Source organism: Hyperolius riggenbachi, chromosome 12 (assembly GCF_040937935.1).
Source record: "Hyperolius riggenbachi isolate aHypRig1 chromosome 12, aHypRig1.pri, whole genome shotgun sequence".
Classification (NCBI taxonomy): domain Eukaryota; kingdom Metazoa; phylum Chordata; class Amphibia; order Anura; family Hyperoliidae; genus Hyperolius; species Hyperolius riggenbachi.
In genome coordinates, this window is record NC_090657.1 from 58,204,278 (window position 1) to 58,218,639 (window position 14,362).

The window sequence follows — 14,362 nt, forward strand, 5'->3', positions numbered from 1 at the left end:
AAAGTTGTCTTTCACTGTTTCTTTGATGTATATGTGCGTCAGAGAATAGCACAGCTCTCTGACTTCATTAGTGTAGAGCTCAGAGAAGCTCTTCTGCATACATAACAAGTGAAGTTTCTTAACTCTTCCTGTACTGGAAACAATATAAGAGTCATATTTGCCACTAATGTTCTATTTCTTCTATTTCTTAGCTGTACTACACCTACAATTCATTATATCGTATGTTTATTTTCACTCCAGACTCTCTTTAATTCTTGAGCGTTGACTTACGAGCCCGAGATGGCTGTTTATGCTCTTATTTCATTGCATTGAGCTTTCTTATCTACCACTCCTAGCAGTCTGGAAAGACCCTTGATACAGCTGTCTGTTGTACTGCCTGAGTTCATTACTCCTATATGAATTCTACCCCCTTGTTCATACCTTTTCTCAAAGAAGCAAAAAATGTTACCAAAAAGGGCAAACTGTCCTCGATGATACCGCTATGTCCAAGATAATAGTGTATGGGAAAGTACTAATTCTGCTTAGAACTTGCCTGATTACTATTTTTACCATTTTGGTTGTAAGGGATAAATCGCCACCTTAGCAAACGCTGATATATTATTTTCGCCCATAGGTGGTGTAGACATTTTGATTAGCAAACAATTGGCCAATTTTAATACTTCCATGTAGTATGAGGGTCAATAGATTTTGAATACTATGAACAGATTCTGTAGGTAAGCTCTCCTACTACATGGAAGTGGTAAAAAAAAAATTGGCCAATCATAGGCCAAGCAATATTGGATGTGTGTATGCATCCTTATTGTCATTTATAGTAGCAGTGCTAAACCTGGTACACACTTTCAATTATGATTGGCCAATAACGGAACCGATTTTTCCTCTTCCATATAGTATTAGGGTGGACAGATATTGAATATTATAAGCAGATTGTGACACTTTTTAATCTAGGACATCCTCCTCTGTAAGCAGGGCTGCTGGCTAAGACAAGTAGCCCCCTCTTTGTCACTTTCACCTTGTTAAACCAATAATGCCTGGTACACACCATGCAATTTCCTATCAGATCGATACGATCCTTTCCGGCATGTCCAATCTGATTTCTAATTGATTTTGTACAGAAGTGATCAGAAAAACGAAAAATCAGATCGGACTTGTCAGAAATTATCCATTTGACCCGTTCATCTGACAGGAAATTGCATGGTGATGTAACAGCATAACAGGCATAACAGCTACAACTTGACTGTATTAACTGATGCATCAGCAATTGTGCCTGGCCATGCGATATTGGCTGTTGGAAATCTTGCCAGGTGAAAGAGATCAAGCTAAGAGGGGGATCCCCATTACAGTCACATAAGGAGGTGTCCAATATTGGAAAGTGTGCAAAGTATACGGAAGATTTAAAGGACCACCCCAGCGAAAAAATAGTAAGCAGTTAAAAGGTGACAGAACAAATAGGTTTTGGACTAGTCCATCTCTTCATGGGGGATTCTCAGGGTTTTCTGTTTTTTTCAGAAGCATTTCCTGAAAGGCGGTTGTTAAGTCTAACTGCCAAAATGGTAAGATGCCAGCCTCCCTATTCGCTTGCACACTAGTTTGGCAGTTAGACTTAGCAACTGCCGTTCAGGAAATGCTTTTAAAAAGCAAAGAAAACCCTCTCCGAGACGTCGGCCTGTTCAAGCATCATCTCCCTCCGATACCCGATAAGAGGTCATAGTACTCTCAGGTGACTGTGAGAAGCACATCTGTCAGCAGGGAAGGACTAGAGATTATTTGCTGTATTTCAATTCATGTGACAGTTGGAAAACATGAGCAGTTAGTGGTGAATTATCCCAATTAGGTTTGTGATGGGGCTGCCTTTATTTAGTGCTGCCAGTTCTGGTCTAAGTTCAGGAGAGTCTTGTATGATCTGTGCTTAATCCATCAGAGGAACATTCCCCTTTCATGTTGCGCTCGCTGCAGCCTTATGACCAGAGAAACGTTTTTTTTTTTCTTTTTTCTGGTTGGGGGATAAAAGGATTGCTGCTAAACGTAGCGTTCAAGCACATGACTTCTTACCGCTTCAGAGATCGCTTAATGAGATTACAGCGCAGCCCGTCTGGCGAACCGCATGCCAAACGCGCCTCGCCATCTCCCCAAAACGTTTTGTCCACTGAAAACTGTAGGGTCTGCCAGGAGAGGGTCAATAATAAGTGAACCTAGCGCGGTGGTGTAGCGGTTAGCGCTCTCGCCTGGCAGCGCTGGGTCCACGGTTGAAATCTCTACCGGGGCATTATCTGCATGGAGTTTGCATATTCTCCCTGTGTCTGTGTGGGTTTCCACCGGGCACTCCGGTTTCCTCCCACGCTACAAAAACATACAGATAACTTAACTTCCCCCTAAATTGGCTCTAGACTATGATATATACACAAATGTCTACCTAAAATTGGCCATAGACTACAATATAAACATAGATATGACTATGGTAGGGGTTAGATTGTGAGCCCCTCTGAGGGACAGTTAGTGACAAGACCATATACTCTGTACAGCGCCGTGGAAGATGGCGCCGCTATATAAATACTAAATAATCATCATCGTGCTAAAATTTACTCCTTACATTTGCAGATAAATCTGTTCCCAGTTTATAAAAGTCGACCTCTATGACTACTTAAAGGACCAGAAAAAAGTAGGCAGTTACAATCTGACGGAACCGACAGGTTTAGGGCCAGCCCATCTCCTCATGAGGGATTCTCAGGGTTTTCTTTGTTTTCAACAGCATTTCCTGAACAGCAGTTTAACTATTTTGTCAGTTAGACTTTGCAACTGCTGTTCAGGAATGAGAATCCCCCATGAGGAGAGGGACTGGCCCAAAACCTGTCGGTTCTGTCAGATTTTAATGGCCTGCTTTTTTTTTCCTTGCAATAGTTGTCCTTTAAAGGACACTTTAAGTGAGAGGGATATGGAGGCTGCCATAATTGTAACCTGTAAAACAATACCGCTTGCCTTTCATGCATCAGTAGTGTCTCAATCACACACCTGAAACAAGCTAATCCAGTCATACTTCAGTCAAACATCCGATCTGCTGCATGCTTGTTCAGGGTCTAGGTCTATAAGTATTAGAGGAAGAGGATCAGATGGACAGCCAGGCAATAGTTATTGTTTAAAGGAAATAAATATGGCAGCCTCCATATCGCTCTCACTTCACGTATCCTTTGAAAACCTTCTGCATCAATTTTTCGGGAAAAATGGGGTCAAAAAAAGGTGTGTTGGTAAAAGAAAAACGTGGGTGGCAGAAAAAGTTTAGAGAAAATGGTGCCAAATTTGCGTATCTGGGTGGTTGCTCTGATTTTATCCAAAGGTCTATACCCGCAGCAAGATTTCATGTGTTAAAATAACAGAGGAACGATTGTTCCAACCGACATTGCGTAGCTATCTTTCAAAGAGGCAGTAAACAACGGTTACAGGCGGCGGAGGTACAAACGTGCTCGTGCATTTCGAAAGGCTGCAGTTGACAACCGTTGCCCCGGGGTTAACCACAATTTCTGCATAGTTAGATGTTTTTGTCGAATTTGATATATAGTTGGGCAAAAATATTGTATAGTATATGGGTACCTTTTAAGGTACTTGTATTTAATCTTTACATATGGCTTTTCCCTGGAGCTGTTAGTTAAGCCGTCCGTTTCTGTAGTTATCTCCTGATTCTTTCAAAAATGGGCTGAACACTGTCTATATCTATGATATGATACGAGTATACCATATTTTTCAGACTATAAGACACTCCTGACCATAAGATGCACCCAGGTTCAGAGGACAAAAACCAGGGGAAAAAAAATATATACTAAACCTGGTGCATTCATGGTGAATGTGCATCTTGTGGATTATGCCCCCTTTGTACCTCATGTGTCTCCCTTGTGTCTATGCCCCTTTGTGTCTCCCTTGTGTCCTCCTGTGTCCACCATGTGTCTGCCTCTGTCCTCCTCCATGCCCCTTTGTGTCCCCCGTCCCTGTCCCTGTGTCCTCCTTTGCATGGGCACAGTGCAGGGAGTCTCTGTTCATTCGTATTGGCAGCGTTCACAAGTCAGGATCTCCCTGCATTTAGACTATAAGACACAGTGACTTTTTTCCCCACTTTTGGGGGAGAAAAAGTGAGTCTTGTAATACAAAAAATACAGTACTTTGAAAGCTCAGAGATGCGTGTGTACTGATCTCAAGTTTAAATACTTTCCGAAGGCTTCTTTTCACGTTATCAGAGACAAGCAGTTTATCCCAGTCAGAGCCCCAGTCATTCTATTGTTCCTCAATCAGATAGTATTATCTGTGGATCTTGAGGTTCATACACATGTAATGCACCACCCAACGTACAACGTGACCAAGCGCACAACTAGTTGTTTACACCACAAGTACACACACAACCAACTCACCTAAATAGTATGCACGCAAGCTAAACGATAAACTGCACAACGTGTCCGCATTCAAAAACAACAAAGTTGTTCCCAAGACTTCTACACACACGTGCCAACCTGCACGATAATTGGGCAGGTTGATCCAGCAGTTGGATTTGGCAAACAACCTGTTATCAGTTGGTCATCTGGTTGTTTGCCAGCCGTACACACGTCCAACTTATCTTCTAACAGACCAAGCTTTGAAGATAGTTGGGCAGATTGTTTGGGCGCGTGTACGAGCCTTTCTCATAGCTTTATCTTAGGATCTTACATTCAAGCCATTTCCCTATTCATTTCTGACTCATTTCCGGACATGATGGCCAGATTACTGCCTAGGAGACAAAATGTTAATTAATATTCAAAAGTTGCTGCTGGTAGAAGGATATATTAGAAAACTTAACAGATCAAGTAAACGGGGGAATCTCCGACCTAGTAAAGAGGGGAATCCCTGCTCCTATAAACAAACTTGCTTACAGGTGTAACTGGTGCAACTGTCAAATGTTAGAAAGGGTCTTACTGAGTATAGTATAGTATTATAGACCTACATTAAAGTAGACCTAAATTGTTGCACAGGACAGAAGGAAAACAGAGAAATGCACCCTGTATGTATTTAGAGAGCTTAGCCTGTCTAATTCCCCCTCATCTGTGACTAATCATGAGTGTAATTTGATCTCTCAACTGCCTCAGCAGAGAATTATTAAACACAGGATGCTAACAATATGTCTGCTTCCGTGAAAGCAGGAAGAAGACACACTGCAAATTTATTGCAGAATTTGTATCAGTTGTAACAGACACTTTTTTCTTTAAAGGTTATTATGCTTTTGCTTATCTTAGAGTAGAGAGGAAGTTCTAATTTTAGGTCCGCTTTAAGGCATTTCTCCTCCTATTCCCATTACATAAATGATTATAAGAGTAGCTGAATATAAATAAATAGTTTTGCCATTAATATGATATTGAGTTACATTTTTTTTTTCATCTGTAGCCAAAAATAATATTTTTCCGTTGCGCGTGGATTTTGTTTAATCTGTAACGCTTCAGAATTTTCATTAGGTTGTGATGGATGGTAGGATATTACCGTTCTTTATCTGAGATTTTTATCTGACCTAAGTTGTATGTATTTCGAGAATGCATGCATTATGTGGGAAATTTTTCTTGATCCGAAGCTGACATTAGTTTACTTTTACATAATTACAATGAATAATGCAATACGCTTGCAGTCCTGATTTTAACCCTTTTTAAGGTTTGGGAGTGTCAGCCTTAATATGTAATGTATAAAGCGGTTACTGAATACCTAGAGTGATAGTAAACTAGCTGCAGTGCATGCTGGCGCCTGTTTGAAGTAGTCCTGGACTCTTGCGCAAGACAGAAGGAAAGCAGAGAAATGCACCCTGTATGTCTTTAGAGAGTTTAGCCTGTCTAATTCCCCTTCATTTGTGTCTAATCACTGGTTGTCATTTGATCTCTCCCCTGTGTCACCTGACTGCCACGGCAGATAAGCTCATTTGAAAGCACAGGATGTTAACAATATGTTTGCTTCCATGAAAGCAGGAAGTAGAAATAGTACAGATTTATTGCGGGATTTGTATCAGCTGTAACAAAAATGTTTTTGTTTGAAGGTTATTATGCTGGTGCTTATTTTTTAGAGCAGAGAGGACATTCTTAGTTCAGGTCCGCTTTAATGTACTGGAGTGCCAGCGCTAATATGTATTGTATAAAGCTGTTAATGAATGCCTATAGTGGTAGCAAACTAGCTGCAGTGTGTGCTGGTGCCTGTTTGAATAATGATATATGACAAAAGCAACTGAAACTGTAATAACGGAATTATCTGTGATAAGGGTGCATACACACGTCCAATTTTGATTGACCAATGATTGGATAATTTTACCTTTATGAAGGTCAACAGATTCTGATTACTTTGAATAGGCAGTATAGGTAAGCTCTCATACTACATAGAGATGGTAAAATTGGCCAATCAAAATTGGATGGGTTTACCAGTTTGATTCCATTAATCTAAATGAATTGGCCAGCTGGAATTTGGCCACGATCGATCATTTCAGATTGATTACCGCAGCGATTGGAAACTCTTGATTGCTCATAGAATTGTTCTGTTAATGGGCACCCTTAAGCCTGGTGCATGTATCCAATTTTGATTGGCCATTGATTGGCCAGTTCTACCACTTCCATATAGTATAAACTATACACAATTTATTCATAGCAATCAAAATTTGTTTGCCCTCATACTGCATTGAAGTAAAATTTGTCATTCAAAATTGGATGTGTGTGCGCACCTTAAAAACGAATTTAGTTTGTTTAACCTGACAGATCACTTTGATAGGCAGCAGGTTTGTTTCAGTGTTTATCAGTAGCAAGCTCAGGCAGCTGATAAGATACCTCCCGACTTGACCCTCAGTATAATGCATCAGATATCCAAGAGGCAAGAAACACCAAATAAACACTGTAAACTGCTATGCCTCGGTGATGAAACTGTGGTGAATTAAAACTGGGAATTCTGATATTTACCGATAGGTTCCTGTTTTAGAACTACCGATGGTAATATCCTCACTCTTGTCATTTCAGCCTTCATCAAAGAGAAAGACAAAGAGAAGAAGTTGGAAGATGACAACACGGGCAACTCCATCCCCCAGTCGGCCTTCTTGGGGCCGACCCTGTGGGACAAAACCTTGCCTTACGATGGAGACACCTTCCAGCTGGAGTACATGGACCTGGAAGAGTTTCTCTCCGAAAATGGCATTCCACCTAGCCAGTCCTCCCACGAACTGAATACTCACCAGCCCAGCTTGCCGCCGGCACCGGTGACCTCCCCCTCCGTCATTGACCTCAGCAGCCGAGCATCCACCTCCGTCCTACCAGGCCTGGTGCCCCAAAACTGCATGCACAGTCCAGTGAGACCTGGTGAGTTTACATTACGTGACATTTATTTACTGCAAATGATTTGAATACTGCTGACCTGCTATGTGTACCGTTAAGGAGTAGTTGCACCATTAAAAAAATAAGCCTTCTAATAAAACAAGCAAATATTAAGGCTTGGTTTTCGTCCCCTATGTTGCCATCTGTAAGCAGGAACACCAAACGCTCCCTCTCGGTCTGATTAGAAGGTTCGGCTATAGAGGTTCTTTGTCTTTTGAGGGTCTTTTCATGATATCTTTAGGTTCTTCCTCTGACCACGTCCAGGTCATATACTTCCTGCTACAACAAGGAAGTCCTGTCTTGTGTTCTTAAACGTAAGTGTTGTTAAATCCTTAAAGGACATCCGAGGTGAAAATAAACTGATGAGAAAAACAACTGTATCTATCCTCCTCCTCCTAAAAATGACTTTTTAAGATATCCCACAGTTTTATTTTATATTTAAATCTGGTTTTTAAACTTTTTACTTTTTCATTGCGTCTGCTCAATGACACCTTCATTGAAGTATGCTAAAGCTCAAATCTATGAAATATGAACCCTTTTTATCTCTCTCCTGCTCCAGGAAGCCATTTATTGTCAGGAAAGTATTTTATGGCAATAATTACTCATCAGTGGCAATAATTACTCATCATATCGGACCCAGTCCGATATGGGAAGAAACTGTCACTTGCATACCTAATGTTTAACTCTTTCAGGCAGAGAAAGAAAAAAAAATGGAAAACAGCCTAGTTATTTGTGTGCTTGGCACTGTACATACACATGTCTATCTCATCATGTCACATGTCACCTCAGTTGTCCTTTAATGCTGTAGAGAAGATGCAAATGTGGGAATTTATGAACATATCACCCCGGGAGTCACTTATGGTGGCCATACATGGTACAATTTTTTCATACAATCTTACCATGTCTATGTAATATAAGGGAACTGCCTAAATTATCCTTTCAGTATATTCACTTAATTTACCCTTATACTACATAGAAATGGTAAGATTGTATGAAAAAATTGTACCATGTATGTCCACCATTAGAGATAATCTGTAGGGTAAAGCTAAAGGGAAGACACTCTTCCAAGGTTCTCCTAGTATGGAGATGATTGGAGAACTTAAAATGGTCCTGCAACCCTCACTCGTGCCATATTGGACCATAGGCAAAGTATAGTAAATTAGCAGTTGAGTGATTGAGGTTGCATTCATTTTCCCATTGTCTTTAATAACTTCAGAACAATTTGCAGTCATTAGGGAAGAAAGATGTTCATGTTGTGGGTCCTTGCAGGCCACAGCACACAACTGCTAATTCACCAGCCTCACTGGTCCATTTTGTCTTAGGGGAGTGTGCCATACTTTTGCTACCTCGTATCGGATGATTTCTAATAAATCCAGGACAACTTTACTGAAATGTTCTACAGCCCCAAAGAACAATAATCACAACCCAAATCAGTCCAAAGCAGATGTTTTCAAAAGAAATTTACTCAGTGACTTCTTTTGTCTCTCGAGGACTCTAGTGGTGAGATTTCTGTTCTTCAATTCCTGGTTTGTATGAGTGATCCTATTCCAGCTTTTATTCTATAATTCAAAGGCTGTGATATGATAAAAAAAGAACTAGAACTCTAAAATGCACAGAATCAAAGTTGAAATAGAGACAGAATCAGTTGGGTATAAAATAGCAGATCACAGTGGACAAGCTCCACGACACTTGGTCTCCTACGGTTGTCCATCACTTCTGATCAGAAATGGATTAAGATAAAATGGGGCCCTTGGTAAGATAGCGCATTTTGTCCGCCGCTGATGGTCACCTGACTTTTTTTTTGTAAGAATGATGCAGGCCCCTAGACTTTCTCCAGGCCTTAGGCAGCTGCCTAAGTTTGCCTTGTGGATGATCCGGCCCTGCCTCTGATCCATAAATTGATGTCTCCTGGCCATTGAAAGGTTAAATAGCTTTAAGGGAAAGCGTGCGGATGGACTGGTACAGAAATATTCCTGAATGACTCTGGAGAAAAATAGAAAGAGCGAATGAATTTCTGTCATTTGTACGGCATTACTTCAGAATTCAGCCATTTTTAGCTGCCATTATTTGTGGAGGATCGCTTTCTTAGCTGGCGGACGGCGTATGAAAAGATACATCCTCGTCAAGGTTGCTCGTAACCATGGATTGTGCCCACGCGCTTCTGCAGTTGGTAGCTTTGTCAGTGTCCTTATAAAAAGACACAATTCCTGAGAGCTGTGCACATCAGGGCAGATCGACCGTGGCTCTCCGAGTCTGTCTCCTCCTAACGCATAGCTCTGGCCATGGAGAGATGTTCTTCCTCTAAAGGAGAGATCAAAGTGTCAATCCATCGCTAATAGCTCTGCTTTTAGTTAGATGCCTGTCCGATTAATCACTCACCACATCTCCGTTAAAGATTATTATGTTGTTGCATATGTTTTAGAGCAGAGAAGTAGTTCTGAGTTCAGGTACGCTTTAAAAGCCACAGCTCAGCGACTCTACAACCTTAAAACCCCGCCCCATTCCCAGCCTGAATCAGATACAGTGCCTGCATGATGACTGCATGCACAGTCCCTCTGCCAGTTTTTCTTACTTGCCTGGACTTAGGTGGTTATTGTCCAGTTTCCTGACCTCCCTCCCCTCTAGCATCCATCTTCATATCAGGTACCCCTTACTTCCTAGTGTTTGTCTTACAAGTTTTTACCCCAGCCGTTTCAGATTGAATGCTTTGCATTTATCAGGCCATGGCAGGACAATCGCTACTGAAGAGTCCCGTAGTTCTGTACCAATTATAGCATGGTTGGCTAGCAACGGCTAAAAGACACATTTCATTCATTATAGCTCACGGATCTCTCTGTTGCCCGCGCAGCTGCTGCAGGAAGTTATGCAATAGATTAGCCAGAGGATGCGCAGAGGATGATGTCACACCGTTCATGCTAAGTGTGTAAAAAGTGTGTCACCCACAGATCTGAGTGCCTAGGCGGGAGGGAGGCGGCATAACTGTGCCAAGCAGCCATCGCTGTCTCTCTGCGCTCTACACTACAGTTATTGAGAAATTCTGCTGTTGTCGACTTAAAGAGGACCAGTAGCGAAAATAACGTAATTAATAAAATTGCTTATTTTTTATATATATTTTTTTTACAATATTAATTTATAGATGTTTCAGGGTTTGCTCATTGTAAAACTTTTCCTCTACCTGATTTACATTGTGCAATTTACCACAGGTGGCAACATCTTTAGTCCTGTTAAGCTACGTACCCGTGTGGCGATTTTTCTAGTGACTATTCCTGCGAGCATTCCCACATTAAACGAACGACGTGTGCCATGCAACTGCTATTGTTTAAAAGGAAATAAATAGGTGTCCTTTTGTGCCTCTGAAGAAGCGGGGGGACCCGTGAAACGGCTGTTAGGCCGACCACTTTTCTACTCCTACTGTCTTGCATGTACCTGCTGGAATAAAAGTAATACTGAATTATTGCAACCAGTGCCGGATCTGCTGTTGTTCTACCCTTGGGAAATCGATGTGTTTGGGATTGCGAGCACGGTTTAATTGCAATCAGGTTCCAGCTGCTGTTTCCAGCCCATTGAGTGCCAGTCTCATCTCTTTTTCTTCTCTGCACTTGGTCCTTTAAAGTGGTTCTGAACTCTTGCACAGCACAAAACCTTGAGAAATGCACCCTGTATGTATTTAGAGAGCTTAGCCTGTCTAATTCCCCCCTTATCTGTGACTAATCACAAGTGTAATTGATCTTTCAACTGTCAGCACAGGAATTTTGACAGTCCTTGGCAGAGCAGCTAATTTTTAAACACAGGATGTTGACCCTATGTCTGCTTCTATGAAAGCAGGAAGTAGACACACTGCGGATTTCTTGCTGGATTTGTATCAGTTATAACAAAGAAATGGTTTTCTGTGAAGGTTATTATGCTGTTGCTTATCTTTTAGAGCAGAGAGGAAGTTCTGATTTCATGTCCGCTTTAAAGTGGACCTGAACTTTTGCACAAGACAGAAGAAAAACAGAGAAATGCAACTTGTGTGTATTTAGAGAGATTAGCCTGTCTAATTCCCCCCATCTGTGACTAATCGCCACTGTAATTTGACCTCTCAGCTGCACCAGCTGGCTACCTCGGCAGAGCTGCTAATTTGTAAACTGGATGTTAACCCTATGTCTGCTTCCATGAAAGCAGGAAGTAGACATACTGCAGATTTATATCAGCTGTAACAAAGAGAGGTTATTTTGCTGTTGCTTATCTTATAGAGCAGAGAGGAAGTTCTGAGAAATCTGATAACAAACATTTGTTTCTGTTTGGTTTGTTTTTTTCTCTTCCACTATGGGAGAATCGCCTGTATAATTGGGCCACAATCGACCAGTGTATAAACAGCACACGAGCGGATTGCCTTAAGCATGGCTGTGCGCCAAGACTCCGCCCCCTCCACGCTAATCGCTGCTAAGTACAGCTGCATGCATAGATGAGAGCACCCTGGATTAAGCATAAATCTCTGTTTAAACGGTCCCTGACAATTATCGTCAAAGAACGAGACGAAAATAAACCTCCTCCTCCTCTGAATAGTTTTTTGCCTGCTTTGTGTTTTATCTGAACGCCTGGATAATAAGCAGGTGTTCCTGTGCGAAGTCTCAGCCCGCCCCTCCTGTGTTTGCTTTCCCAGCCTGTAACTGAGACACGTGTGAGCGCACGGCGCCGGGTTACTCACATTTCAGCTCATGTGAGCGCGGATTACTACGCCGAGCACTGTACACATGGTTCTGCCCTGTGCGGCCACACTGTTCTGTACTGATGCTGCTGATAGCGGGGCGGGGCGACGGCCGGCCAATCCCTGACCTGTACATCATCGGGTGGCAACCAAAGTGTTTTCACTCAATCTGGCAGCGATCCTGGTACACTAAGCTTGTTCTCGTTAAAGCAGACCTGAACTTCCTCTCTTCTCTAATGCTGGGTACACACGATACGTTTTTCCACTCGATTTTCCACCCGATCATTTTTTATGCTCAATTCTGTACTCCATTCTCTTATTTTCCGCTCGTTTTTCTTATCTTTTTCCATTCACTTCTATGAGAAATCGAGCCAAAAAAAAAACGATTGGAAGGAATATCGGACATGACGGAAATTATCTATCAAACGGATCTATCGGGGGTAAAAACGCATTGTGTATTCCCAGCATAAAAGATAAGCTATAGCATAATAACCCTTAGAGAAAAACATTTCTTTTTGTTACAGCTGATACAAATCCTGCAATAAATCTGAAGTGTATCTACTTCCTGCTTTCATGGAAGCAGATATATTTCAAAGATGGTGTTTCCATAGCAATCAGGTACTTGCTTACACATTCTGGCGTCCAGGGGGAAGAGGGTGACAGCTAGATGTGGTTGCTACGGTTGTGAAGCATGAGCCCCTTCGATGGCCATATTACCATCAGTGTTCTCCCCAGGCTCTTTTAGCCAAGTGGTCCACCCAGCTAGTTTTGGTGAGCACCCAGCTGTCATCGGCTCACCTCCTCCACTGCTGTAAGCTGAGTTGTGCAGAGAAGCGCCGGCCCTGCAGTCTCTCATCTTGCCCCACCCGGCTACTTTTTCATGCCACCCGGCTGGAAAAAATTCTGGTGAGAACACTGACCAAACATCCTTTTGCGTTAAGACTTGGCGACATCCTGTCCTCTCCTTCCAGTTTATTGTTCCTGCACAATTTCCAGCTTCATTTTTTTTTTATTTTTTTTTCTCCTCCGTCAGTTTATTTTTGTATTGCAGGATATGAACTAAACATCGTGTTCTATATTGTGTTGTTGTCGTTTTACGTTTAGAAATGTCATGTTCCTTATAGCGTAACCGGGACACAAGCCGTCTGTTCTATGAACGAATAACTAAATTCTTCGCTTCAAAGCAGTCTGAAAAGTATTTTCCGAAGGTCCCCCGTACTGGGACATCAGTGGGATTCCCCCGCTGTTGCGTACACTGCAGGGCTGCGCAACAATGCTTAGCCTATTTTTGACGGTAGTGGCATCGTAAACATCCAAACTCAGCTTGCAGCTATTAAAAAATACACTCCAGTCAATCATGAAAATACAGCCAACCTGAAGTGAAAAAAAAAAACTTATGGTTCAGGATAATTAATTGTATATGTAGTATGGCTAATACATAGAATAGTAGCAAATAAAAGTGTCATTTTTATTTTCAGTCATGTAGCTTTTTTTTTTAAATATTTATTTATTTTTCAACATTGCCTCATTGTGTCCTATTTGCAGGTTAGAAACCACACTCTGTCTTTTCAGCTATAAAACAAAGCAGATATACTGACCCTTTGACCTTTCCTGCAGTAGAACCTTATCTAGAGCAGTCTCTCACTGTTTCTTGGCTGGTTAAGCGCTTCAGAAAACAGGGCTGTCTTCAACCCACGATTGATCAGAGAGCTCAGAGAAGCTCTTTTGCATAGATAACAGCTGAAGTTTCTTATCTCTTCCTGTACTGGAAAACAATATGAGAACTTTTCTTAGCTACTAATGTTCTATTTCTTAGCTGTATATAATGCACTTTAATTCTGATTCTAGAATATTTTTTGGGGGGGAAACCAGAAAACTCCCACGTGTGCATCTCTTAAAGTTCCCCCAGAAGCAAATGTATTTGTCCTCCCTCTGCTTTTTTATGGACCTGACAATGGGGGGTGAGTTGGGAATACTTAGTCTATATAGTCTCACGTCCGAGCATTTGGTATTCCGAAAAGACTAGGTTAGAGATGGAAAGTGTACTTATCCTTAAAGGAGAACCCCTTAAAGCGAAACTGAACTCAGAACTTCCTCTCTGCTCTAAAAGATAAGCAACAGCAAAATAACCTTTAAAGAAAACATTTCTTTACTACAGCTGATAGAAATCCTGCAATAAATATGCAGTGTGTCTACTCCCTGCTTTCTTGGAAGCAGACATGGGGTTAACATCCTGTTTACAAAGTAGCTGCTCTGCCACAGAGATTCCTAAGCTGACTCAGCTGAGAGATCAAATTACACTTGTGAATAGTCAACAAATGAGGGGGAATTA

The 14,362-nt window shown here is 41.6% G+C and overlaps 1 protein-coding gene across 2 annotated transcripts in view; it reads left to right on the plus strand.

Moving 5' to 3' along the window:
* The window catches only part of HLF (HLF transcription factor, PAR bZIP family member), a 40,218-nt gene that overhangs the window by 3,056 nt on the left and 22,800 nt on the right, over positions 1-14,362 (plus strand). For both annotated transcript variants that reach the window (XM_068264039.1, XM_068264040.1), the window contains exon 2: positions 6,990-7,325. In XM_068264039.1, coding sequence (XP_068120140.1) covers positions 6,990-7,325 — 336 coding nt within the window. The remainder of the gene's footprint in view (positions 1-6,989; positions 7,326-14,362) is intronic.